Source organism: Typopeltis vanoorti, chromosome 4 (assembly GCF_054136105.1).
Source record: "Typopeltis vanoorti isolate ZY-2024b chromosome 4, IOZ_Tvanoo_1.0, whole genome shotgun sequence".
Lineage (NCBI taxonomy): Eukaryota > Metazoa > Arthropoda > Arachnida > Uropygi > Thelyphonidae > Typopeltis > Typopeltis vanoorti.
This window is the reverse complement of record NC_143552.1, coordinates 29,536,898-29,558,628: the sequence shown is the minus strand read 5'-3', so window position 1 is coordinate 29,558,628 and position 21,731 is coordinate 29,536,898. Positions and strand designations below refer to the sequence as shown.

Genomic DNA, 21,731 nt, shown 5'->3' with positions numbered 1-21,731 from the left:
CCCTAATTCTTTTATAAAAAATAAGGGTCAAAAAAGAAATTTGAGGAACGAATTATACTTTTTCCCATAGGTTATTATATTCGATTAGTGCGTTTTTGATTAATGCTCTTGTTTTAAAGAACGCATTAGCCACATTAATCGAGGGATTGCTGTATATGGACTACTGTGCACAGATTTGGTCACCTGGTTTTCAAAAGGATGAAGAAATATTGGAAAGGGTCCAGAGGTGATTGACTATGGAATGTTGAGTGTATTATTGCTGGGGGGGGGGTATGACAAAGGGGCCTCCTTTGATGAGTCTTTGACTCCATGGGGGGGGAGAATCCTTGGGATAATGATGATAATAACTTCATGGACCTGCCACAATCTTGGTCACTCTCTCTCTCTGGATTCTGTCAACCACTTCTTGTTCCTCATGGAATCTTGGTGACCAGATTTGCACATAGTAGTCCAGATGTGGCCTTATAAAGGGGAATAATAATCTTCTGGTCTGTGTTCGTCAGTATGATCTTCAACAGCTGTGTGATCTGATGTGCTATTTTGGCCACTTTTCACAGTATATCACCCTCTAAACTTCAACTCCATGTCCACAATCAACAATCATTCCCAAATGCCTGGCCTTATCGATGTCTTTCAGTTCAGTTCCATCAGTATAGCTTCATCCCAAAGTCCATGACCTTAGGCAAGGGTTGGGTTAGAAATAAAATAGTTTGTCAAAGACTACAGACATGAAAGTTTTGTGAAAAATTAGGAGAGTGAACAGATAGCATCAATCCTTTCTTTCCTTTAAAAATTTATGTAAAAAAAGTGTTGGAGCAACAATTCTATTTTAAGCTTAAACATATTGGAGTAATAACTAACTACTTCACATTTTGACCTTTATATCAATGTCAACATTGGAGTGTGTACGCACGCACGCTTACATATGGGTTAAGCCAATAAAAATACAATATGGTCAGCTAAACCCCAAATTGCCAGCCCATCCACGTCCTTTCAGTATCAGGTGAGGATCGGACATTAGATCAGAAACCCTGACCTATCATAATATCCTGTACACCGTCTGAGGGTACATGTCAGGAATTTAATGATCGCTCACTCTCACACACACACACACATATACTCACACTCACTCACTCACTAAATAATGATTCATTATACTAAGCTACAGCATTCCTACTTTGGTTAACACTTGATCCTAGCTTGAACTCTGGTGAGGTTGATATGATGTGCTTGCTATTTGGCCACATGGCCCAGGCACATTGGATACATTCTTAGTGCATTTAAATAGCCAACATCCAAAAATCCACTTTACAATGGAATTGGAAGCTAATAACTGTTTGTCCTTCCTGGATACACTAATCACACGTCTTCCAGATGGTTCCTTATCATTCTCAGTTTTTAGAAAACCCACATATACAGAGAGATATTTACACAAACAATCACACCATCACCCTTCTCAATAGTATGGTATCTTAAAAATGCTAACACAGAGTGAGAGCAATCTGTTTCAATGACAATGCTCTTGCTCCTGAACTGGCTCACTTACGCCACACCTTCTTGGCCAATGGCTATAATCCCCAGAAGATAAACAAAATACTAAATGCTCCTAAGAAATCCCTCCCACTATCCACCATGGAGAACTACAACAAAACAGTCACCATCCCATAGGTTAAAGGCACATCGGAAAAGATATCTAGAGTTCTCAATAAACATCAGCTATGCACTGTATTCAGACCATCTGTCAAATTAGCAACTATCATCAGTTCACCCAAGGACAGCATCCAGGAGTCTACGAAGTACCCTGCTCGTCTGATCAAGCCTACTATGGTCAAACAGGAAGAACTGTGGATATCTGCATCAGTGAACATAAAAGATACATCCGGCACTATCACTATGGCAAGTCAGACCTAGCAGACCATGCTTTGTATACCCCTGCACACAGGATCAACTGGAAGAAAACAAAAGTACTGTGCACAAGCTTTTTACAAGTCAGAGAGATTGTTCTTAGAAGCAACAGAAGCCCAGAAACATGCTCCGAATCTCAACAAATATAGCTGTATGAATTTGCCTAAGATTTGGGAGACAGTCATCTTAAGATATAACTAGTACCTGCTTTCTCTTTTTTTTTTTTTTTTGTTTTTTTAGGAATTTAGTCTTTGTATTGTTGCTACAATTTTGTTACACCATGTTGTTGTAGTCTCGCGTACTGTGACAAACTGTGTTTTTGTGCTCTGAAGTTGCTGGTTATAACACCAGCAAAATATCAGCAATAAGTCAATAAATAATTATTTACTTATAATTCTGTGTTCTGATATATACCGTCAAAATTAAACAACACAAAGGATATAAAGGATAAATCATTTGCTAATTTAATGAAGTATATTCTCATTTGAATCAATAACACTCTTCCAACACCATGAAAGCTTCATAATGTCATTTCTATAGAATTCAGGAGGTTTGGAGGTAAAGAAGTCACATAGACTCAATTTCAGTGCTTCTAATGTATCGTATTGTTTTTCATTAATGAAATGTTGCAAATTTTGAAATAAGTGGTGATCTGAAGGATGTGGAAGTTTTTCCCAGCCGTCAATCTTGGTACTTGCAATATCAGGGCTTGCATTATCTCGGTGAAAAACAACATCCATTTGATTGACCAGAGAACACCTCTTTTTTTTTCAGTTTTTCATTCAATCGATCGAGTTGTTCACAGTATACTTCAGCTGTGATTGTTTGGCTTTGTGACAAGAGTTTAAAGTTATAATACCATCCTTATCTCACCAAAGTGCTTAACAAACCTTCTGAGGAAGCAGGTCTTGTTTTGACAAAATACTGCTTATAAATGTTTAAAGAAATTTTTAGGAAATCTGATTATGTCAAAGATTTTGACACATGTGCACACTCACCCACCCACCCACCCACACAGGAAACATAATTTTGTTAATTTTTTCACACAACCGTAGCAGGCCAACCTGGTTGGCCGAATGATTAGCGTGTCCACTCTCCAGCCAAGAGGCTGCTGGTTCGAATCCTGCCGTGGGCATGGATGTTTGTGATTGTCCTACAAACTTTGTATGGAAAGAGAATCTACCACTTATTTTTACAGAAGACATCATTGCCAAAACTATGTGAGGTACGGAAGTGACTATACGGCGCCTTATGGATTATTTTTTTTTTCACATTTTTTCAAATGTGAAAAAAAAAAAAAAAAAAAGTAGAAGTGCAGCCTTGACTTAAATTGAATGGAGAGATATAACTGGCTGAAAGAGTAGTATTACTTCTTTCAGTGAGAAGAACATTGATATTGGCTGAAAAATCATATGACAGCCAGCAGCATAAGTGATATTTAAGACACAGCTGTAAAGGGAACCTTCAAGTGTTAATTAAGTATTCAAGAATATGAACTAATTTTATAGATAAACAGAAAAAAAAAATACAAAAATTTATATTTTGTGGATTTTTTTGTTTTTAAAATTTGCTTAAAGAGAATTCAGAAATCATATTTTTAGAAATCCACATCACATTTTCTCAATAAAATGCAGATTTTTTTTTTTTTGATTTTTTTTATCATAGCATTTCTTTTGATATTTTTCAGATTTTTCAGTGCCATGTGTAGTTTTAGAAAATTGTACATTTATTCATGAAGATTTTTGGTGTAATCCAGAAACAGCACAATGTGCTTGCACTAATGGAAGTGTCCTTCGCATTAGATTGAACTATGAATGTGCCCCATGTAAGTATGATTAGTCTCTAATTATGTAAAGTTTTTCTGCATTTCTCAATGGAAAATATAAGTCCACTTTGACTATTCTGTCTAACAATGCATGTTGTAATCAAGATGTGGTCATTCCTTCTTTTATGTTATGGTAATGCCTCTTAAATCTGCAGATATATCTTAAGTAGTTTTCAGATTTTTTGCATGATGAGCTTTTGGTGAATGCTTAATAGCTCTTCACTATCATGTGGTAACGGAATTAAATGAAAATAGTTACACCACCATCATCATTATAATTATTGTTTAAACATAAATTAAAGATGCAAAGTAATTATATTCTTGGTTTCATCATTTATCCAAGTGTAAGCAAACAAAGTTTGTACATGAAGTAACTTCGTGATCAGGCAATTCATATATAGAGGCTAATGACTTCACATCGATTGCCTTAGTATCCCATAATGCAATGCACATATCTTTACAGACATAATGCTTCGTATTTTGGGAAAAGTCACTACCCAGACCAGTTTTGATCTTTATTGAGGTCTCATCAGTGGGAGCCAGACCCATAAATGATACCAAGTCGAAATAATGCAGAAGTCATATTTTCATATACAAGTAGCTAAATGTTGTCACACCTTATTACTGAAATACTCTGGATTAGAGATAGATGTTGAAAGTTCTTTCACTTGGTTATATTATAAATTAAAGATGTCAAGAAATTATATTCTTGGTTTCATTCTTTATCCAAGTGTAAGCAAACAAAGTTTGCACACGAAGTAACTTCATGACTGAGTAACTCATATATTTTAGTAATAAGGTGAGACACCTTTTGGCTATTTGTACAGAAATATCCCAGCTAATGCCCAGGAAGTTCCTAGAAGACATGTTCCCCAAAGTGCTAAATGAAACGCTGTTTCGTTTAGCACTTTGGGGAACATGTGACCAAGAATAAACAAGTTTTACTTTAATTTTAAGTTATTTTTATATTAACTTGCAAAATACAGTATGCCTAAACACATATACATATGTACACAGAAATACAAAGTTTATTTTTGTGCTGTTGAAGGTTCTGGCTCTTCTGAAATTCTTAATTTTTTAGTAATGATGTCATCTAGTGTCATTTGTCATTTTCTTTTTCTCTCATTAAGCAATTGTCAGAAGTTGCTTCTTTTTTTAAATCTATCGAAATAACCTCTGCTAGCTGCAAAGTTTTCACTCATATCTTCTCTTTGTTTCTGAATATGATTGAAATACTTCTGGCCTTTTCCATGATTATTGCCTGAATTAATTTCATGTTGTGTTTGGTTTCATTATCAATCCAAATGGAAAGACGTTTCTCCATTTCCTCCAAAACATTGCTTCTGGATTGGGTTACATTTGTTGCAGAAGATGTGGTTGCTGAACACTTACTTTTGTCCTTGTTGTTTTAAAATCGTTCGTATAGTACAAGTAGACAAATTTAAAGCTGCTCCAATATAATTTGACATTCACCTTTTTCTAATCACCTCAGTACCTGCATTTTAATGTCAAGCAAATTGCTTTTTCATATCAATTTTGTTTTATCATCTTTACACCCACTCATTTTGAATAATTTAAAAAATGGTAGTAATGATTAATTTTTAATGAACAAATAGAATTTTTCTTGATCTCCTTCATCAATATTGTTGATGATTACAACGCATTAATAATGTTTTACGCAGCACTCCAAATCATATTGATAGCATGGACACTGTTTCACTGCCAGTGAACAACTGCACGATGTACAGGATAAACAGGGCTATGAAGAATCGTCACCTTTCGCTGATTGGTTCTGGTTTGGGAATAATCATATTATATACAAATCAAGGGAAATACAGTGATAAATTGAATCAGTGTAAATTTAGCACTCTTTTTAGGCTTTGAGTAGAACCACATTATATCAAATCATGGAATATTTAGCACTTTTTTAGAGTTCAGAAAAAACCATGTTATGTCGAATCAGCATTAAATGGGGTATTAAATGGGGTCTTACTGTATATGGAAATATGACTCCTGCATTACTTCACCTTAGTATCACTTCTGGGTCTGGCTCCCACTGATGAGACCTCAATAAAGGTTGAAACTGGTCTGGATAGTGGCCCTTCCCATCAGTGGCATAGCTAAGGGGGGGGGGGGGGCAGTCTGCCCCAGACAGCACTTTGAACCTTTTTGAACTTTTGCAGTTAATTCTAAAATACAGTCTCGAGAACTCAGTTCCAAATATTGCAATACTACTGCGAATTTTCCTCACAATTGCTGTAAGTGTTGCTAGTTGTGAGAGGAGCTTTTCTAAATAAAATTTGATTAAGAGTTACCTACATTATTATGAAATAGACTTCGCCAATGTCGATCATGATTTTGCTAACAGAAAAGCAAGAAAAATAACATTTTAGAATGTTGAAATTCAAGTTTTACTTTAAAAAATGAACATAGTGTTTTAATTTATTTCCCTATACATCGTTTTGACTTTTTGTAATATTTTTGGTGTGTATGGAGAGGGGCGGCAAACTGAGGGACCACCCCAGGCGGCAACAGCTCTGGCTACGTCACTACTTCCCATAATACATAGCATTATACATGTCTGTAAAGATATATGTGTTGCATTATGGGATACTAAGGCAATTAATGTGAAGTCATTAACCTTTATATATGAGATGCCCAGTCATGAAGTTAATTCATGTGCAAACTTTGTTTGCTTACACTTGGATAAAGGATGAAACTAAGAATATAATTTCTTGGCATCCTTAATTTATAATATAACCAAGTGGAAAAACTTTCAATATCTACTGCTTAAAGAGAAAAATGTTTATTTCTTTTTAAGCAATATTTATTTCCCTTTTTTCAAACTATTTCCTCTGGAAACATCACAGTTTTTGATTATTGATCTCACTATTACATTCAAGTGGCCAAAGAGGCAGTTAGTAAATTATTATTATACGGGCAACTCCATGGAGTCCATCTCACTGACTCTGGCAACCCATTCCACTCATTTATCACTCTCCAAGCAAAACATCTAGTCCTCACACCTCTACTAACAACACCTTTATTCAACTTCCAGGGATGACCGCTTCTTCTGGTCCTTCTAGCCAAGTGCTGAAACATTTCTCCTGTATCTATCCTATAAATCCCTTTAAGCAACTTAAATGTTTCTATCATATCCCCTCTTTTTCTCCTCTGAACCAACTTCTGCAATCCACACACCTTCAATCTGTCTTCGTACGGAACATTCCACAGGCCACTCACCGTCTTGATCACTTGCCTCTGAATCCTCTCCACTGCTTTCTCATCGCCCAAGAACTCAGGGGACCAGACTTCTGCACAGTAATCCAGATGTGGGCATGTCGAGGCTTTATAAAGAGGAATGACATCTTCCTTATCTCTACTTGTTGTGTTCTTCAATAGCCAAGTAATCTTATGGGCTATCTTAGCAACCTTAAACTTGAACTTTCTGTCTGCCACCACCCCTAAATCTCTAGCTTCATCTATTTCCATGAGTACAGTGCCATCATGTGATACATGGCTGTAATCTATTTTTTCCAAAATGCATAACTTTACATTTCTCCACATTAAACTGACACCCATTAACTTTTGCTCATACTGACAGTCTATTTAAATTGTTCTGCAAGCTCTCCACATCACCTTGATTAACTATTACTCTACCTAATTTCACATCATCAGCAAACAACTGAATATTTCCTATATTATTTACATACAAATTAAACAGCAATGGCCCCAGCACTAAACCTTGCGGCACACTACTGGTCACCTGTTTTTGCCTCAATTCTGCCTCTCCACATACCACTTTTTGATATCTCTCCAGCAGCTACCTTCTCATCCACTTGACCAGTGTCATATCCATTCCCATTTGTTCTAATTTGTGTAACAGAGTTTCTTGTGGTATTTTGTCAAATGCCTTTGCAAAATCCAGAAAAATCATTGTGTAGCCATTTCCTTTATCCAACGCAGCTGTTACTCTGTTATAAAAAGTTAATAAATTACTAAGGTATGATTGTTCTTTCACAAAGCCATGTTGACCCTCATACAGTATCATATTTTTATCTTCCCATTGAGTCTGCTCGGTTAGTCTAGTGGCTATGCACTTCGCAACCATATGCCTGGGGAAGGAGTGTCCTAGGCTCGATTCCCATCGACGACGTGAGGAGCTTAAGGATCTTCCTCAGCCATAACCAAGTTAGCCGGTCTTGGGTGTGGACAGCAGGGTTTTTCCCCCAGTTTATATGGAGTTTTTCATCTCTCAAGCAGGCAAACCAGCCCCGTGAACACACATGGATACAGTCAGGAATACTTAAGACAATCCCTCTAGCCATAGGTCTGAATTGTCAGCTATGCTGGTCCTGAGCCTGGATAAAAATAGGGAGGATTGAGTTGGTGCCATACCTTCCCATAAAAGGGGCTCACGGTGTTGAATCACCATACAAAATGAATGAATGAATGAATGAATCTACCCATTCTTGAATTCTCTTTGTTTAAGAATTTTTATAGCACCTTTACCACCATGTCTGAGATGCTGATTGGTTTGTAATTTGCTATACAAAGGAAATATATTGCTCTCTTTCCACTCTCTTGGAACTCTACCAGAACTGAGACTTAAATTAAATAGACTAGTCCAAGGCATTTGCCAGTTCTCTGCACATTCTCAGTTTCCCAAGCTGATATCCCATCTAATCCCACAGCTGTATTTAATTTGAGATTCTGCAATATCCTAAGAAACTCCAATTCATCTATGTTCCCACATTAGTGTCCATCACATAGGTTAAAACAGTAACCTCACTAGGATGATATACACTTTCAAATTGGTCACTCAGTAACTCGATTATTTTATCTGCTTCTGTCACCTTGTGACCATCATCACTCGTTAAGATTAATCTTCCATTCTAATTCTTCCTCTTACTTGCCACATAATGAAAGAACTCATTGGGATTTCCTTTGGCCTGCTTAGCTACATTCTTCTCATAATCTGATTTTGCCTTCCTTACCATGCTGGTCACCTTTCTTGCCTGAGCCTTGTACTGTTCATGAGTTTTCTGGTCTCTTTATATACCATACCCTCCACAGCATTTTTCTTCTTCTGCATCTCATGCTTAATGATATTATTCATCCATCTAACTCCTACCTGATTAACCCTCCTCACCTTAGGAATACAATTTAATATATTTAATATTGCTTCCTCTAGATCAGCGCTTCCCAAACTGTGGACCGTGGCCCCCTTGGGAGCTGTATGTTTTGTTGAGGGGGGCCGTGAAATAATGAAAACAAATTTAAATTTAAGACTAATTGGTTTTTTAATCTTAAAAGAAATGTATTTAATTTTTATTATTAATCATTTCTTTTTTGTTTTTATATTTTAATGGAAAAAAATCACACATTGGTATTGGTTCACAAATTTTGCTTCTTGCGTATTTCGGTGCTTAATGAATATTAGTAAATATATGCTTATTCATATAAGTTCATTTCAAAGGTATTGATAAGAAGCACAAAAAAGATTGCAAATGCAAAATCTTGAATATAAATTGTATTGAATATAAATACAATAAATATTATAATATATGTCTGTATTACAATTTTTTTTCGATGGGGCCATTAAATATTTTAATTTTTCCAAAGGGGGCCTTGGCATCCATAAGTTTGGGAAGCACTGCTCTAGATGACCCTTAATAACTCTCTCTGATTCACTACTAACATCTTTACTCTGCAATGTTTTATGCCATGGCACAGATTTAAGCTTCTTCCTAAGCTTGTCATAATTACCTGCTTTGTAGTTCCACATATACTACCCGTTCTTGACAGAATATTCCTCATGTTGTACATTCCCAAGTCAAGACTGCTCGGTCACTTTCACCAATCAGCGGCAGTGTGATCACCTTGGTTATGGATAGCTCTTTTGGTCCTATGACCAGGTCCAATACTTTGACTCCCCCTAGTCCCCTCCATCATATGCAAGCTCAATTAATTGTCTCTTCATTTCTGTCGTTTCTAGTCTATATCTCTATAGTTGAAGTCCCACATAATTATCACTCAACCTGTACTCACTGTACTAATTTGCCAATGCATGTCTTACAGATCATATGTGGAACTCCCTGGCCTATAGCAACAACCAACTGCATATCTTCAAATGAACAGCCACTCTCTTGCCTGTCTCCTATTCTTTTTGGTTGCAATTCATTTGCTCTCAATAGCAGTACTCCTCTCCCTATCCTATCTTCCCTGAAAATTCTAAACCCTTCACATTCTCCTTGTAACTACTTCATCTGCTATTAGCCAAGTCTCACTAATGCCTTTTGGTGAGATTGCACTAACCAATGTTAAAAACTCCCTCTTGTTTCGGATACTTCTGATATTAGTGTAATAGTATATATATAGTATATATATATACAAATTCTTTTAGATCCCCACCTACCTTTACTTTCTGAATTCACTACTTTTTTCAATATTTTTGCTTGAGAGACTAGATGCCTCACTTGGTCATTCTCATACTCACTTCATGGGTGCCTTCACACAAACTTACTTATTTCCACCCTAATTGCTTAAGTTTCCCTGAACTTGCATTTCAGCATGCTCGGCAAACAAAGCCCTCTCTAGACACCTAACACCAAAATCATTTAGATGCAGTCCATCAGCATTGTATAACTCCTTCTTTCCATCAAACGGAGACCACAAATCCACAAATTCTACATCATTTCTTTTGCACAATCTATGTATAGAATCATTGGCTATCAAAGCCCCCCCCCCCCTCCTCTTCATTTCACCTCTATCATAGCATGGTAGAAGACTTACAATCTTTACCTTCTCACTCTTTAGTTTTGCCTCTTCTGACAACTCCTTTAAGTCCTCCCTCATAGAATACTTCTCACCTCTCAAATCATTTGTACCAACCAAGATAATCATTTCCTTCAACTTACCTCTTTGCATCTAGATGGCATGGCTAATATCATGAATTTTTGCACCTGGGAAACACGATTTTGTCATATTTTCGTTAAGTACTCCCCTGATCATTGAGTTTCCATACATAATTTTCTCCTTAGCTTGTTTTTCTTCTTTGTTCAGCCAGTCTTTATTATTCCTTTGGATCACCTGCTTTTTTCTTTTTTCTGCCCTCCTTAACTTTTACCACTTTATGAAGGATAACATTTAAGTGCACTGGTTCTTTATTAATATCTGTTTTGTTCTCTTCTATTTCCACAGCTGCATATTCGACATTAATAATATCATTTTCCGTCTTATCGTTGGTATTTGTTGCATTCTCGTCACTTAACAGACACTTACTTTTAAAACACTTAATACATACTTTCTCTCCAGTTTCAATTTCTTTCCACAATTCTTTAATTTTCTTGACACATACACTGCACTGATATTATATTAAATATATTAAATATTATATTAAATGATATTACACTTTTTGACCTTCTGTTCGATCTGTCACAAGTTGTTTAGCAAATATTTTGCTGGGTTGGTAAGTATATTGTTCTTGACAAGAACTTATAATCTTGTTTTCATAAATACTTTATTCTTGTATAAGTAGAGAAAAGATTGTGTGGAAGGATTGACTGATCTATTTGTTTGTAGCATAGCATTTGACTTCACATAAAAAGTACTTCCCCCTCCCTTGTCCTTTCTCCAGATATCTTCAGTTTTGTCTGTGACATAATTTTTTCCATACATGAGATATATGATAATGGGAGGTGAAGAATAATAGCACAGTTTGTGAAGTGATTAACAGGTGGGACAGGCATGAAAATTTTGAGTTGAGAAGAAGCGGAGAGATAATGAATAGCATGATGGCCGACCTGTGGAAGACACAGGATGTACAATTTGTGAATGTATGGAATAAATGAAATCTGAAGCGAAATCTAGAATAGTTTAAGGTAGATGGGTTGTATTTGAATGGGTTTGGTGTTGAGCATTTGGAGTGACTGCTCCAGCAAGAGATTGTTGGTTTTGGCAGTATCTACACAGCATGGTTGTGAATGAGATATTGACACTGCTGCCATTTAATGAGAGTGATCATAAGGTAATAACTTGGGAAGTAGTCAGTCATGTAAGATTACTGCAAAAAGGTGATATATATTATGGAATGATGAATTGTGAGGAAGGTTGACAAAATGCAGGAATTGATTAGGGCACATCTGATATGAGGGAAATACAACTGTATTTGGGAAGTATGGGTTATGGGAAGCAGTGAGAGGGAAAAAAGTTATGGAAGAGATATAAAGTATTTGCTAGTAATCAGATAAAAATGCAAGCAAGAAAAGTGATTTGGTAAAGAAAGTGGAAATAAGATTTGTTAGTCGGGCCAAAGAAAATTCCTCTTGCTGCTAGGTAACAAGCAAGAGGAAGAATAATTATGGAACAGTGACATTAGTGTATTGTTATTGCAATAGGATGATTATGGCCAAGAAAGCAGTGCAATTATTTGATGAGTACTTTTTTCATAGATCTATATCATACTGGTATAAATGGTGTTCTGCAACCTCCTAGAAGAATTGGAGTGAATGAATCTGAGTTGGGTGAAGTGGAGTTAAGTGTCAAGTTAAGACTGGAAATAAAAATCTAAGAGATTTTTATCTTCTGGTGGTCATTTACTATTTGAAAGAAGAATACTTTCAGATGAATCTGTAGGTCTCCAAATCCTTTCTTTAAGCTTTTTACTCTCCTCTCTAAAAAGAATCCATATTTGCCATCTCATCTCATCTCTACAACAACGAAACCAAGCAGCTATTGCTTAACTGTGCTGCTGCCTCACTGTCTTAATATGCATGCACTCACTTTTTTTTGTTTAATTCATAGGATTTTATAGTTAGTATGTTAATTTATTATACATTATATACATATATAATGCATAATAAATATATACATTTATTCATATATATGTATAATAAATAATACATACATATTCATAGTTGGTACTTCACACTGCTAGTTAAACATAGTGGCACTCTCCTTGCACATGTAGAACAAAACAATGTACAAAATAAATTTTCAGGTAATAAAAAAGCAGTTTTACTATGCAGTTCCATTAATGTAAAATAATATAACTGATATTGTAAAATTGATAATGACTTCACAAGCCTCCTTGAACTTTCTTGATATCTGCTGTCCAAAAATAATTGCAGTTCTTGGACATGAAAACTGTCAACTTTATGCATTGTCTCTGTCACCATTACATGACAGAGACAATGCATTTGTCTCTGTCATGTAATTTTTTTTCTGGAGAAGATTAATTATATGAATTTAATTATAATGATAAATTTCACAAAGTATTAAGAGAAAACTGTATATATTATGGTGAACGGTGTGTGTGTGTGTGTAGATGAAAATAAAATACTTATCCCAATTTTTTTAAGATTGATTGTTACATAAGTCACCTAATTTATCAAAAAAAATAATAACAGCATAATAACAAAATAATATATGGAAAGTCATCAGATACTTCACAGATTATCATTCTTTTCTTGGAAGACATTTTAGTAAACCTAACATCCTGCATTATCAGTCTATTGATTTTTCAACAAATATTCTTAATGGAACCTCAACTTTTAGGAACGAAGATTTTTGAATATTGTGTTCACTAGCACACAGTTGAAGACAACATTTACTTCTTTGATAGTATCCCTTGATGTATCCTGAACACTTTTTGAGTTATTGTGTTAATGGAGGCTCATAGTTTATGAACCTGCAATGATGGATGAGGTTGGATAGCAGCAAATTAAATTCTTGAAATCTTGAGACCATCTTTATTTCGAAAATTGATGATGGCTTCACAGGCTTCTTTGAACTTTCTGTTTTACTGGAACTTATAATGGTGTGTTAGTTGGATTCCAGTTTGTCCTGTGGTATCAGTGGCATGTTCAGACAGACCTGATTTTCTTAGTTGTAGAAACCTAATATGTTTTTTGTTCTATCCTTGACTGATTAGGATAGCTCTCTGTTTCACTAACATGGGCAATGCAACAAGTGTAACAGATTGTAGACTGATGGGAGGAGAGGACAGCTGGTTAACTGATACTATTAAAAAATTACTATCCCAGAGAATATGTGGTTTACCCAAAGTGTGTGCGTATGTGTGTATATATATATATATATATATATATATATATATTTAGAAAGATATTTAATGACTAAAAAACCGAGAATTAATTAAAAGCTTTAATAATAAAAAACACAACTAGTTTTGGCTTTTTACAGCCTTCATCAGGTATCTTTTTAGGAAGAGGAAACAATAAAAACTGAAGATTCTTAAAAACTGAGAAGAACAGATAAATTGCAGTACATAATTGAAATAAAAAAAACGTTGTATTAACATTCAGTTGTTCTATTTTACGTGCCATTGTTTGTTGTATGCGTGGTAACAGACTCTCGAGAACGCCAGTACTGAATAACATCAGTATGGCTATCATGTATTCCTGAGCTTCTACTCGGTTGTTATGGTACATTTTATAAATAGATATTTAATGACTTTAAACCGAGATAAAATATTAAGTTTTAATGAAAATGATACAACTAGTTTCAGCCTTTTACAGCCTTCATCAGGTATCCACTAAAGGTAGAACACAATAATAAAAATTGAAGTTACAAAAAACTGAGAATTATAGGCAAAAATGCAATACATAATTGACATAAAAAACGTTTTATTTTTTAAGTTGTTCTATCCAACGCGGCATTGTCTGTTGCGTGCGTGCTTATAAGTTCTCGTGAACGCCAGTATTGAACAACTGCAGCATGGCTGTGGGATGTCGTAACTTAAATTGCTGTTCAAATGTTCAGGATTAAGGAGAGGATTTCCCTGGATTCCACGATTTTCTTTTCAAACTCATCACTGCAGCGAAAAATGTTTTCGGATTTATCCCAGCAAACTGAGTGACTTTGTAGATCATCATGAGGATTGTTTGAGAAAAGAACATGACTGGATAGCGCAGATGCATGTGATCTTTTTATAGGAGATGTCTCTTTTATGTTTCTTCTATATAGTTCAATAGATTTGTTAGTCTGTTCAAAATAAGGAATATTACAATTGCACCATAATTTGTATACACCTGGATATTTTAGGTTGTGATGAATAGGCTTCGGATGGCTTATAAGAGAATGGATTTTAGGAAGTGTAGTGAAAAACGTTCTGATGTTGTATTTTTTAAGGACTTTAGCCAATTTATTGGAGACTGAACTAATGTATGGGATGGAGATTCTACCTTTAAAATTAGTAGTTTCCGTAGTACACTGCGTAGGAGGATCCAGAAGAAATTTCTTAATCGTTTTTTCAGAATATCCATTTTGTTTAAAGATAAGAGAAAGGTGATTAATTTCTTTTTGGAGCTCATCTGGTTCATTTAAAAGAGAGCGTGCTCTGTGTCCTAAGGTAGAACTAGTTCCGAGCTTTTGTGGTGGAAAGTGATGAGATTGACAGTGCAGATATCTATTAGTATGAGTGGGGTTTTCTGTATATAGATTATATATATATTTTTTAAATCTATTCATTGGAGGGGCAAGCAGATCCAGAGAGAGGGCATGCAGAGCATTATGTAAGAATTATAACCAAGGTGTTCTGTTAAAATTTCAGGATTTGTGAAGTGTTCCATTGTAGGAAAAGTTTGAGAAATGCAGACTTAGGGAAATAGTTCTTTTCCCGCTCCACAGTACTGCATCAATGAGATTAAAGATTTCACTCTACAGACTGAAGGTATTTTGTTTGACATTGCTGCATTGTTCCCATCAAAGATACTATTGTCTTGCTTCAAAACAAATTTCCACCACATGTTACTATCTTTCTTTCAGATATCCTAGATACTCTGACGAAGTAAATTATCCTGCTAATAGAGGATACAGGTATGGGTACTCCACTTTCCCTCACAATAGGAAATTTTTTGTGGAGTGTTTTAAACAAATGGCTCTTGACTTCTCCCCCTTTAAAACCAAAAGACAGCTCAAATATATAGACCAGCTTTATATCCTCTGGCCACATGCCACTTAAACTGTTTAAGCTTTTTTTAGCCATATGAACAAAGAACATAAAGAAATAATGTGTATGTTTGCACAGAAAAAGTTAAAGTTCTCTTCCTTTTCTCGAAATTTTGATTACATTTCTTGCAACAGACAAGTGGCCTATCTTTTTTCTGTTTATCGGAAGCTGACACATCTATACAGGTAAAATCCTACTATCACTCATCAATACAGTGTAATTAAGGGCTGCTCAAATGAGAAGTCCTTAAAAACATGCTTTATGTCATGAAAAAGACTTTCATCAATAATGTATGTTATGAAATATCCATCAGCAGAATTCTATATAGTGACTTATTCAAAAGAAACATCGACCATAATTTGGCAAATCCCATCCCATACCAACAGCATTTTAGGAAAAAATTGGTAGCATACTATGAAAGTACAACGTCAGTTGTTTTCAGTCCCCCCCCCCCCCACCTAAACCTTAGCAACTTCACATCTTCTAAGGATCATTTCTCCATTAGCCCATACTGGAATCTTCCAAAGTCTGTTGCAGCTTCCGCATTAGATTGTTATAGTGGATAGTTTGCTATAGTAAATTTTTATTAGCATAGCATTGTACCCATGGAACCTTTGATTGGAACCTTTCGGTTGTTTGTTATAACGAGTAAGCTTGTATTTGTATTGGCTATGGTGAGAGTTGAGTGTATATATCTTTGGAAACAACTTTTACAAAGAGGTTGAAACATTGAGTAGTGATTTATTCTTGAAAATAAATTTTTATTTTCTAAATGGTAGTTAATTTGCAAATTTTTCACAGTGAACTTTATATGGAATCCAAAATTTCTCTTGAAATGTTAACTTTATTATCCATTCTGGTTATTTTAATGTCTAGGGTTAAACTATATTAGTAGATTGAAGGTGCAGCAATGGAACTTTTTTCTTATGCTTACCACTACTTTATGGAGCATTTTGAAGATTGTTTCCTTAATGATATTTCTCCTAGACTTGCAGTATGATACAGATATGGTGTTAACATATTTGTGATATGAATGGTTCACTATCTGATGTAAAGCTCTGTCACAAAAATAAGTAAGATTCATCTTAGAATTCAGTTTGCTCTAAAGGCAGAGAAAAAACGTTTAGCTTACCTTTCTAGATTCATTGGTTCTTTATCAGCCTGAGAGTAATTTGCATTTCTTAGTGTTTTTTGAAAAGAAACACACACCGATTGTTATATCTATGCTACTTCATACCATGATCCAAGACAAAAAAAAAAAAAAAAAAAAAAAAAAAAAAAAAAAAAAAAATCAGAAATGCAAATATCAGTATTAATAAGATGTTATACCATGTTTACTTTATGTTCTACAGAGGGCCTTTTATCTGAAGAAATTAATTATATCAAATCTGCCTTTCTAAAACATGGTTTGATGACTCCTTTATCAGTAAAGCATTTAACAGTTTTGGCTCCCAGTATCTGTGTTTTAGGAAGAAATTTCTTGGATTCTTTATGTTAAAGGAATATCTGAGTGTGTTTTTGCCAAAGTTCTGAGGTTTCTCAACATTGTGGTGTCCTTTTGTTTTGTCAGAAAGAGATTTCAATCTTTTTTTCTTTACCTAATGATAGCTTTTTCCCTTCTTTCTTTGCAGGTGTTTGCTCGACCTGCCTTGTCGTACTTTCGACAGTCAGGTAGACTGTGACTCTGCTGTGTAGAACTTAAATCTTATCCAGTATCATAAACCTGATTAATCTGGTTTAGCTGAACATGCCATCTCAGTGAAACAGAGTACTTTGGAATAAAACTAAGCACAATAACCAAAAACTAATAACCAAAGTCCAACAGATCTGATGGGCTTTGGTTATTCCTTTTATGGGAAATATTATTGTATCAACTTTCTGTAAATTTCTGATTTATTTTTTTACACACCCACCCACCCACCCACCCTCCCTTCCTCCCTCCCTCAAGGCTCACTTTAGTGAGCATGGGAATGATGAACCCAAGACTGGATCATGTCTTACTTCATGTAATATACATCTGTTATAACGGGCCAAAAGGCTTGTTATAACATTTAGAAGATTTAGCCAAAAGGATTTCGATCTGAGTTTTGTACCCGGCTGTAGAATAATAGGGGATTTACCATCTTCCTTAAACTTAATACATCTGTAATGTGAGGGAGTTTGTCCAGTGTGATGTGTGTGGGATGTATGCATTCCCGAATGAGGCTGGAGTTTGGATTGAAAGTGATAGTGGTGGGAGAATATGCAGAAAGTGTAAGCAAAGTGAGGAGTTGAAGTATGTGTCAGGTTGTGAGATAGTTATAGTTGAAGAAAGCCAGAATGTGATTGAAAATAGTGGCTTGATAGGGAATTGCGATGTTGTACAAGATGGCAATGAGAGCGGTGATCAAAGAAAGAGTGAAAGTAACTATACAGAAAGAGAAAATGGTTTAAATGATGAAAAAAATGAGGAATTATTTGTAGGGATTGAGATTGCTAGGTTGCACGCAGTGATACAAAATGCGCAGCAGCAATTAGAGCACCTGCAAAACTCTTTCCAGAGTGATTCGGCTAACATAAATAAACAAGTGTTTGAAAGGAAAAAATAAGCGTAAGAATGGGAGAGTTTCTGAAATGAAGGAAAGAGTGTTGTATAGTGACTCGTTATTAAGAGGAGTGATAGATGGGAGTTTAACTAAATCGTACTTACCGGGTACAAAATTTAAGGATGTAAGTGAGAGTATTAGAGCGCAAAAACAGAGGGTGAAAGAATTGATAGTTGTGGCAGGTACGAATGAATTGAAAGGAGATAAATTTTTTATGAGAGAGGACTTGGAAGTATTGTTAAAGGTAGCGAAAGAAAAGAGTGACAGAGTTAGAATGGTGAGTCTGTTGCCGCGGTATGACAGAGAGGAGTTTAGAAGGAGGGCCATAATCGCAAATGACATTATGCGTGGGTTATGCAGACAGTATGGTGTGGAATTCATGGATGTGTGGAATGACTTTGATGGGTGAAAGGATTTATACAAGATGGATGGCCTGCATTTGAATGGATTTGGTGTGCGGAGACTGGAAAAAGTGTTGCTGAATGAAGTGAAATTGGATATGCAGAACCAGGGAAACTAGAACTACCAAGGAGGGGGGGGGGGAGTGGATATGCAGACATCAGTGAGACAGTTGAGTGTAAGAATGTATATGATGTACCCGAACCAGTACTAAGGACAAAAAATCGGAATGGGATAGTTAGAATAATGCATCAAGATAGGGGCGGGACAAAGGGACCACAGCATTTCATGTATACTAATGCCAGGAGTATTAGGAACAAGAAGGAAGAATTTTTGGCCTGATTGGCTCTTCCTGGCCACAGGTTATTGGCATTAGTGAAACATGGCTGACGGAAGATGATATAGTAAGTGGGATAGAATGTGTAGGTTATAGTGTGTTTAGGAGGGACAGAGAAAATAAAATGGGGGGAAGAGTGTTATTGATGAAATGCAGCCAAGGAGAATTGAAGTTGTATCGCAGGATAGTGAAAAGAGCTCATTTGAGGCTATTTGGTGTGAGATTGAGACTGGCTGAACAAAATATGCAGTTGAGTGCTGCTATAGACTAGGTGATGGAATAGATGGTGGAGATAGTATGCATAAACAAATTGATGAAATGAGCGGAAGGAGGTTAATTATTATGGGGGATTTCAACAATGGTAACATTAATTGGAAGGAGGAGAGGACATCTGAGGAAGGAAATGGATTTTATTCAATTATTAAGGGATAACTATCTGAGACAGCATGTAGTTGAAAATACTAGGGGTGTGAGAGTGTTTGTCCTGGTAATAGCATCTGAGAATTTGACTGTAATGAATATGACCATGTTGCCACCTATTGGTGAGAGTGATCGTGAGGTCTTGACCTGGGAGGTGGTTAAAGGTGTGGAATTTTCGATTAAGAAAGGGGTGACCTGCAGGCACACGAATGGTATAAAGTGCAGGCCAGAAGGGTAATGAGTGTCGTAAAAAAAAAAAGCAAAAGCAGATTATGAAAGGAAACTAGCTATGCAAGCTAAAGAGAATCTCAAACAGTTCTTTCAATATGCTGCAAGCAAAAAAAAAAAAAAACAACACGGCAAAATGGTTTTAAGGAATGACGATGGTAAGGAGGTCACTGAATCAGTCGATGTAGTGGAGTTACTGAGCGAGCACTTTGCAAAAGTATATCATCCAGGTGATGACATTGAAAAAAATGAAGGAACCATTAGTTTATATGGGAATTGTGATGAATGAAGTGGAGGTGAATAGTCTATTACAGAACCTTAATGTGAATCCATCTGTGGGACTGGATGGTATAGTTCGCCCACCGATTAGAGGTCCCTCGACACTTCTGCGCATGTCCGAAAAAGGAGAATCCATTCCGATAATAAGGTAATCAATCTGTCTTCTGGGATGTGTTTGTTTATTATTACAGGTTGGAAAATTTAGCTTTTCTTTTACAAACATTGCAGTTTTTAAAGTGTAACTATTTTGCTTGTATAACAGTTGGAAAAATGTACATAAAGTATTAACAGAAATTAAAAAAGTTATAGCATAAAACAAAAATTTAACTAAGTTTATTTTTAAGAAAGTTTTCTATAAAATAAAAATAAATATACTGAAAAACAGAAATTTTTTCAAATGAACTTAGATATTCTAAACTTACAGTTGAGAGAACTGAGACACTTTAATGTCCTAAACTGATTAATTATTTATGACTTGTTGTGACTCTTTTAACAACCCTATGCAAAAAAAGGTTGGAAAAAATGCCATTATCAAATCCTTTTAATCTTCATAGTCATCTGAATCAGTGTCCGAATCACCATCACTTTCACTTAAACTGATCACCAAAGGTTCACGTAATTCTTCGATAATTCCGTCTCTGTGCCAATACATATTTTCCAATGAGGTGACATGAAAGCAATATTTTCCCCAGTTTTGAACTGTAATACTTTCACTCGCCTGTTCTGAAAGCTTAAAAGTTTCGACATGTCAATATCTCCAGTTACGTTGTGATGGCGAATGAAACTTTTCACTTTTGCCCAAACATACTCAATAGTATTAATATCACAATGATATGGTGGTAGCCTCAAAGCTAGAAATCCATGCTCTTTGAGCATCATGTCGAATTTAAATAGTTTAGTTGTGGGTGAGTTTCTTTTGACCAAATTAAGCAATTCAATTTTTTGCATATCTGGGGAATGAGAAATGTTATTTGCGGAGAGCCAATCCATAAGAACTTGCTTCTTATTAGACCAATTTGGAACTTTGTTTGATCGAATAGAGTGATATGAAGCATTATCAATTATAACAACAGCATTTTTAGGAAGGCTTAGAATCAGTTTTTCTTCTGCCCACTTTTTGAAGATTGTAGAATTCATTTGCATATGGTAATTGGCTTTGTATAGTAAGTTTGAACTTGGTAAATTATTATGTGCCGCGAGGCATTTCCAGTTTGTACCACTCCACATTCTTCTTTAGACTGCCAACATTTTCCATAATTTAAATTACTATCAATCCAAGTTTCATCTAGATACACAATCGGTTTTTTTCCTCCCTGAAACGACTTATTGCTCTCAAATACTGCGTTCTAGATAAAACAATGTCACTTCTCTCCATGATAAGTTTCCTTTTATTCTGGGACTTAAAGTTTCTTTTATTATTAAGAAGAATATAATTTCTTTTATTTTCCTTAAAGTTTCTCTTTTCCAAGGAAAATTAATTTTTTCTTTAAGCACAGGAATCAATTTTAGAACAGTTGGCACTCTTTTCTCGACCACAAAAAATTCGTGAATAGTTCTTCTTATAACGTCTACATCAAAATCATTCAAAACTACGGTTTCGATGGTTTTCTTTACTCTGGTGCTTTTTTTTAGGAGATTTAAATTTTGGCTTAGTTCACCTTTTGATTCCTACGAATTCTTTTAACAGTCGACCCCAATACACCCACAATTGCACTTGCACGTCTTATGACTTGAGAAAGGGGAACAAGGAGACGATTCTTTTTTGCAGAATGTCAGCACATT

At 35.5% G+C, this 21,731-nt stretch overlaps 1 protein-coding gene across 4 annotated transcripts in view; it reads left to right on the top strand.

The window, feature by feature from the left end:
- LOC150107189 (uncharacterized) overlaps positions 1 to 21,731 on the top strand; it is a 217,939-nt gene that overhangs the window by 36,683 nt on the left and 159,525 nt on the right. For all 4 annotated transcript variants that reach the window (XM_090391050.1, XM_090391048.1, XM_090391047.1 and 1 more), the window contains exon 2: positions 3,593 to 3,730. In XM_090391050.1, coding sequence (XP_090247176.1) covers positions 3,593 to 3,730 — 138 coding nt within the window. The remainder of the gene's footprint in view (positions 1 to 3,592; positions 3,731 to 21,731) is intronic.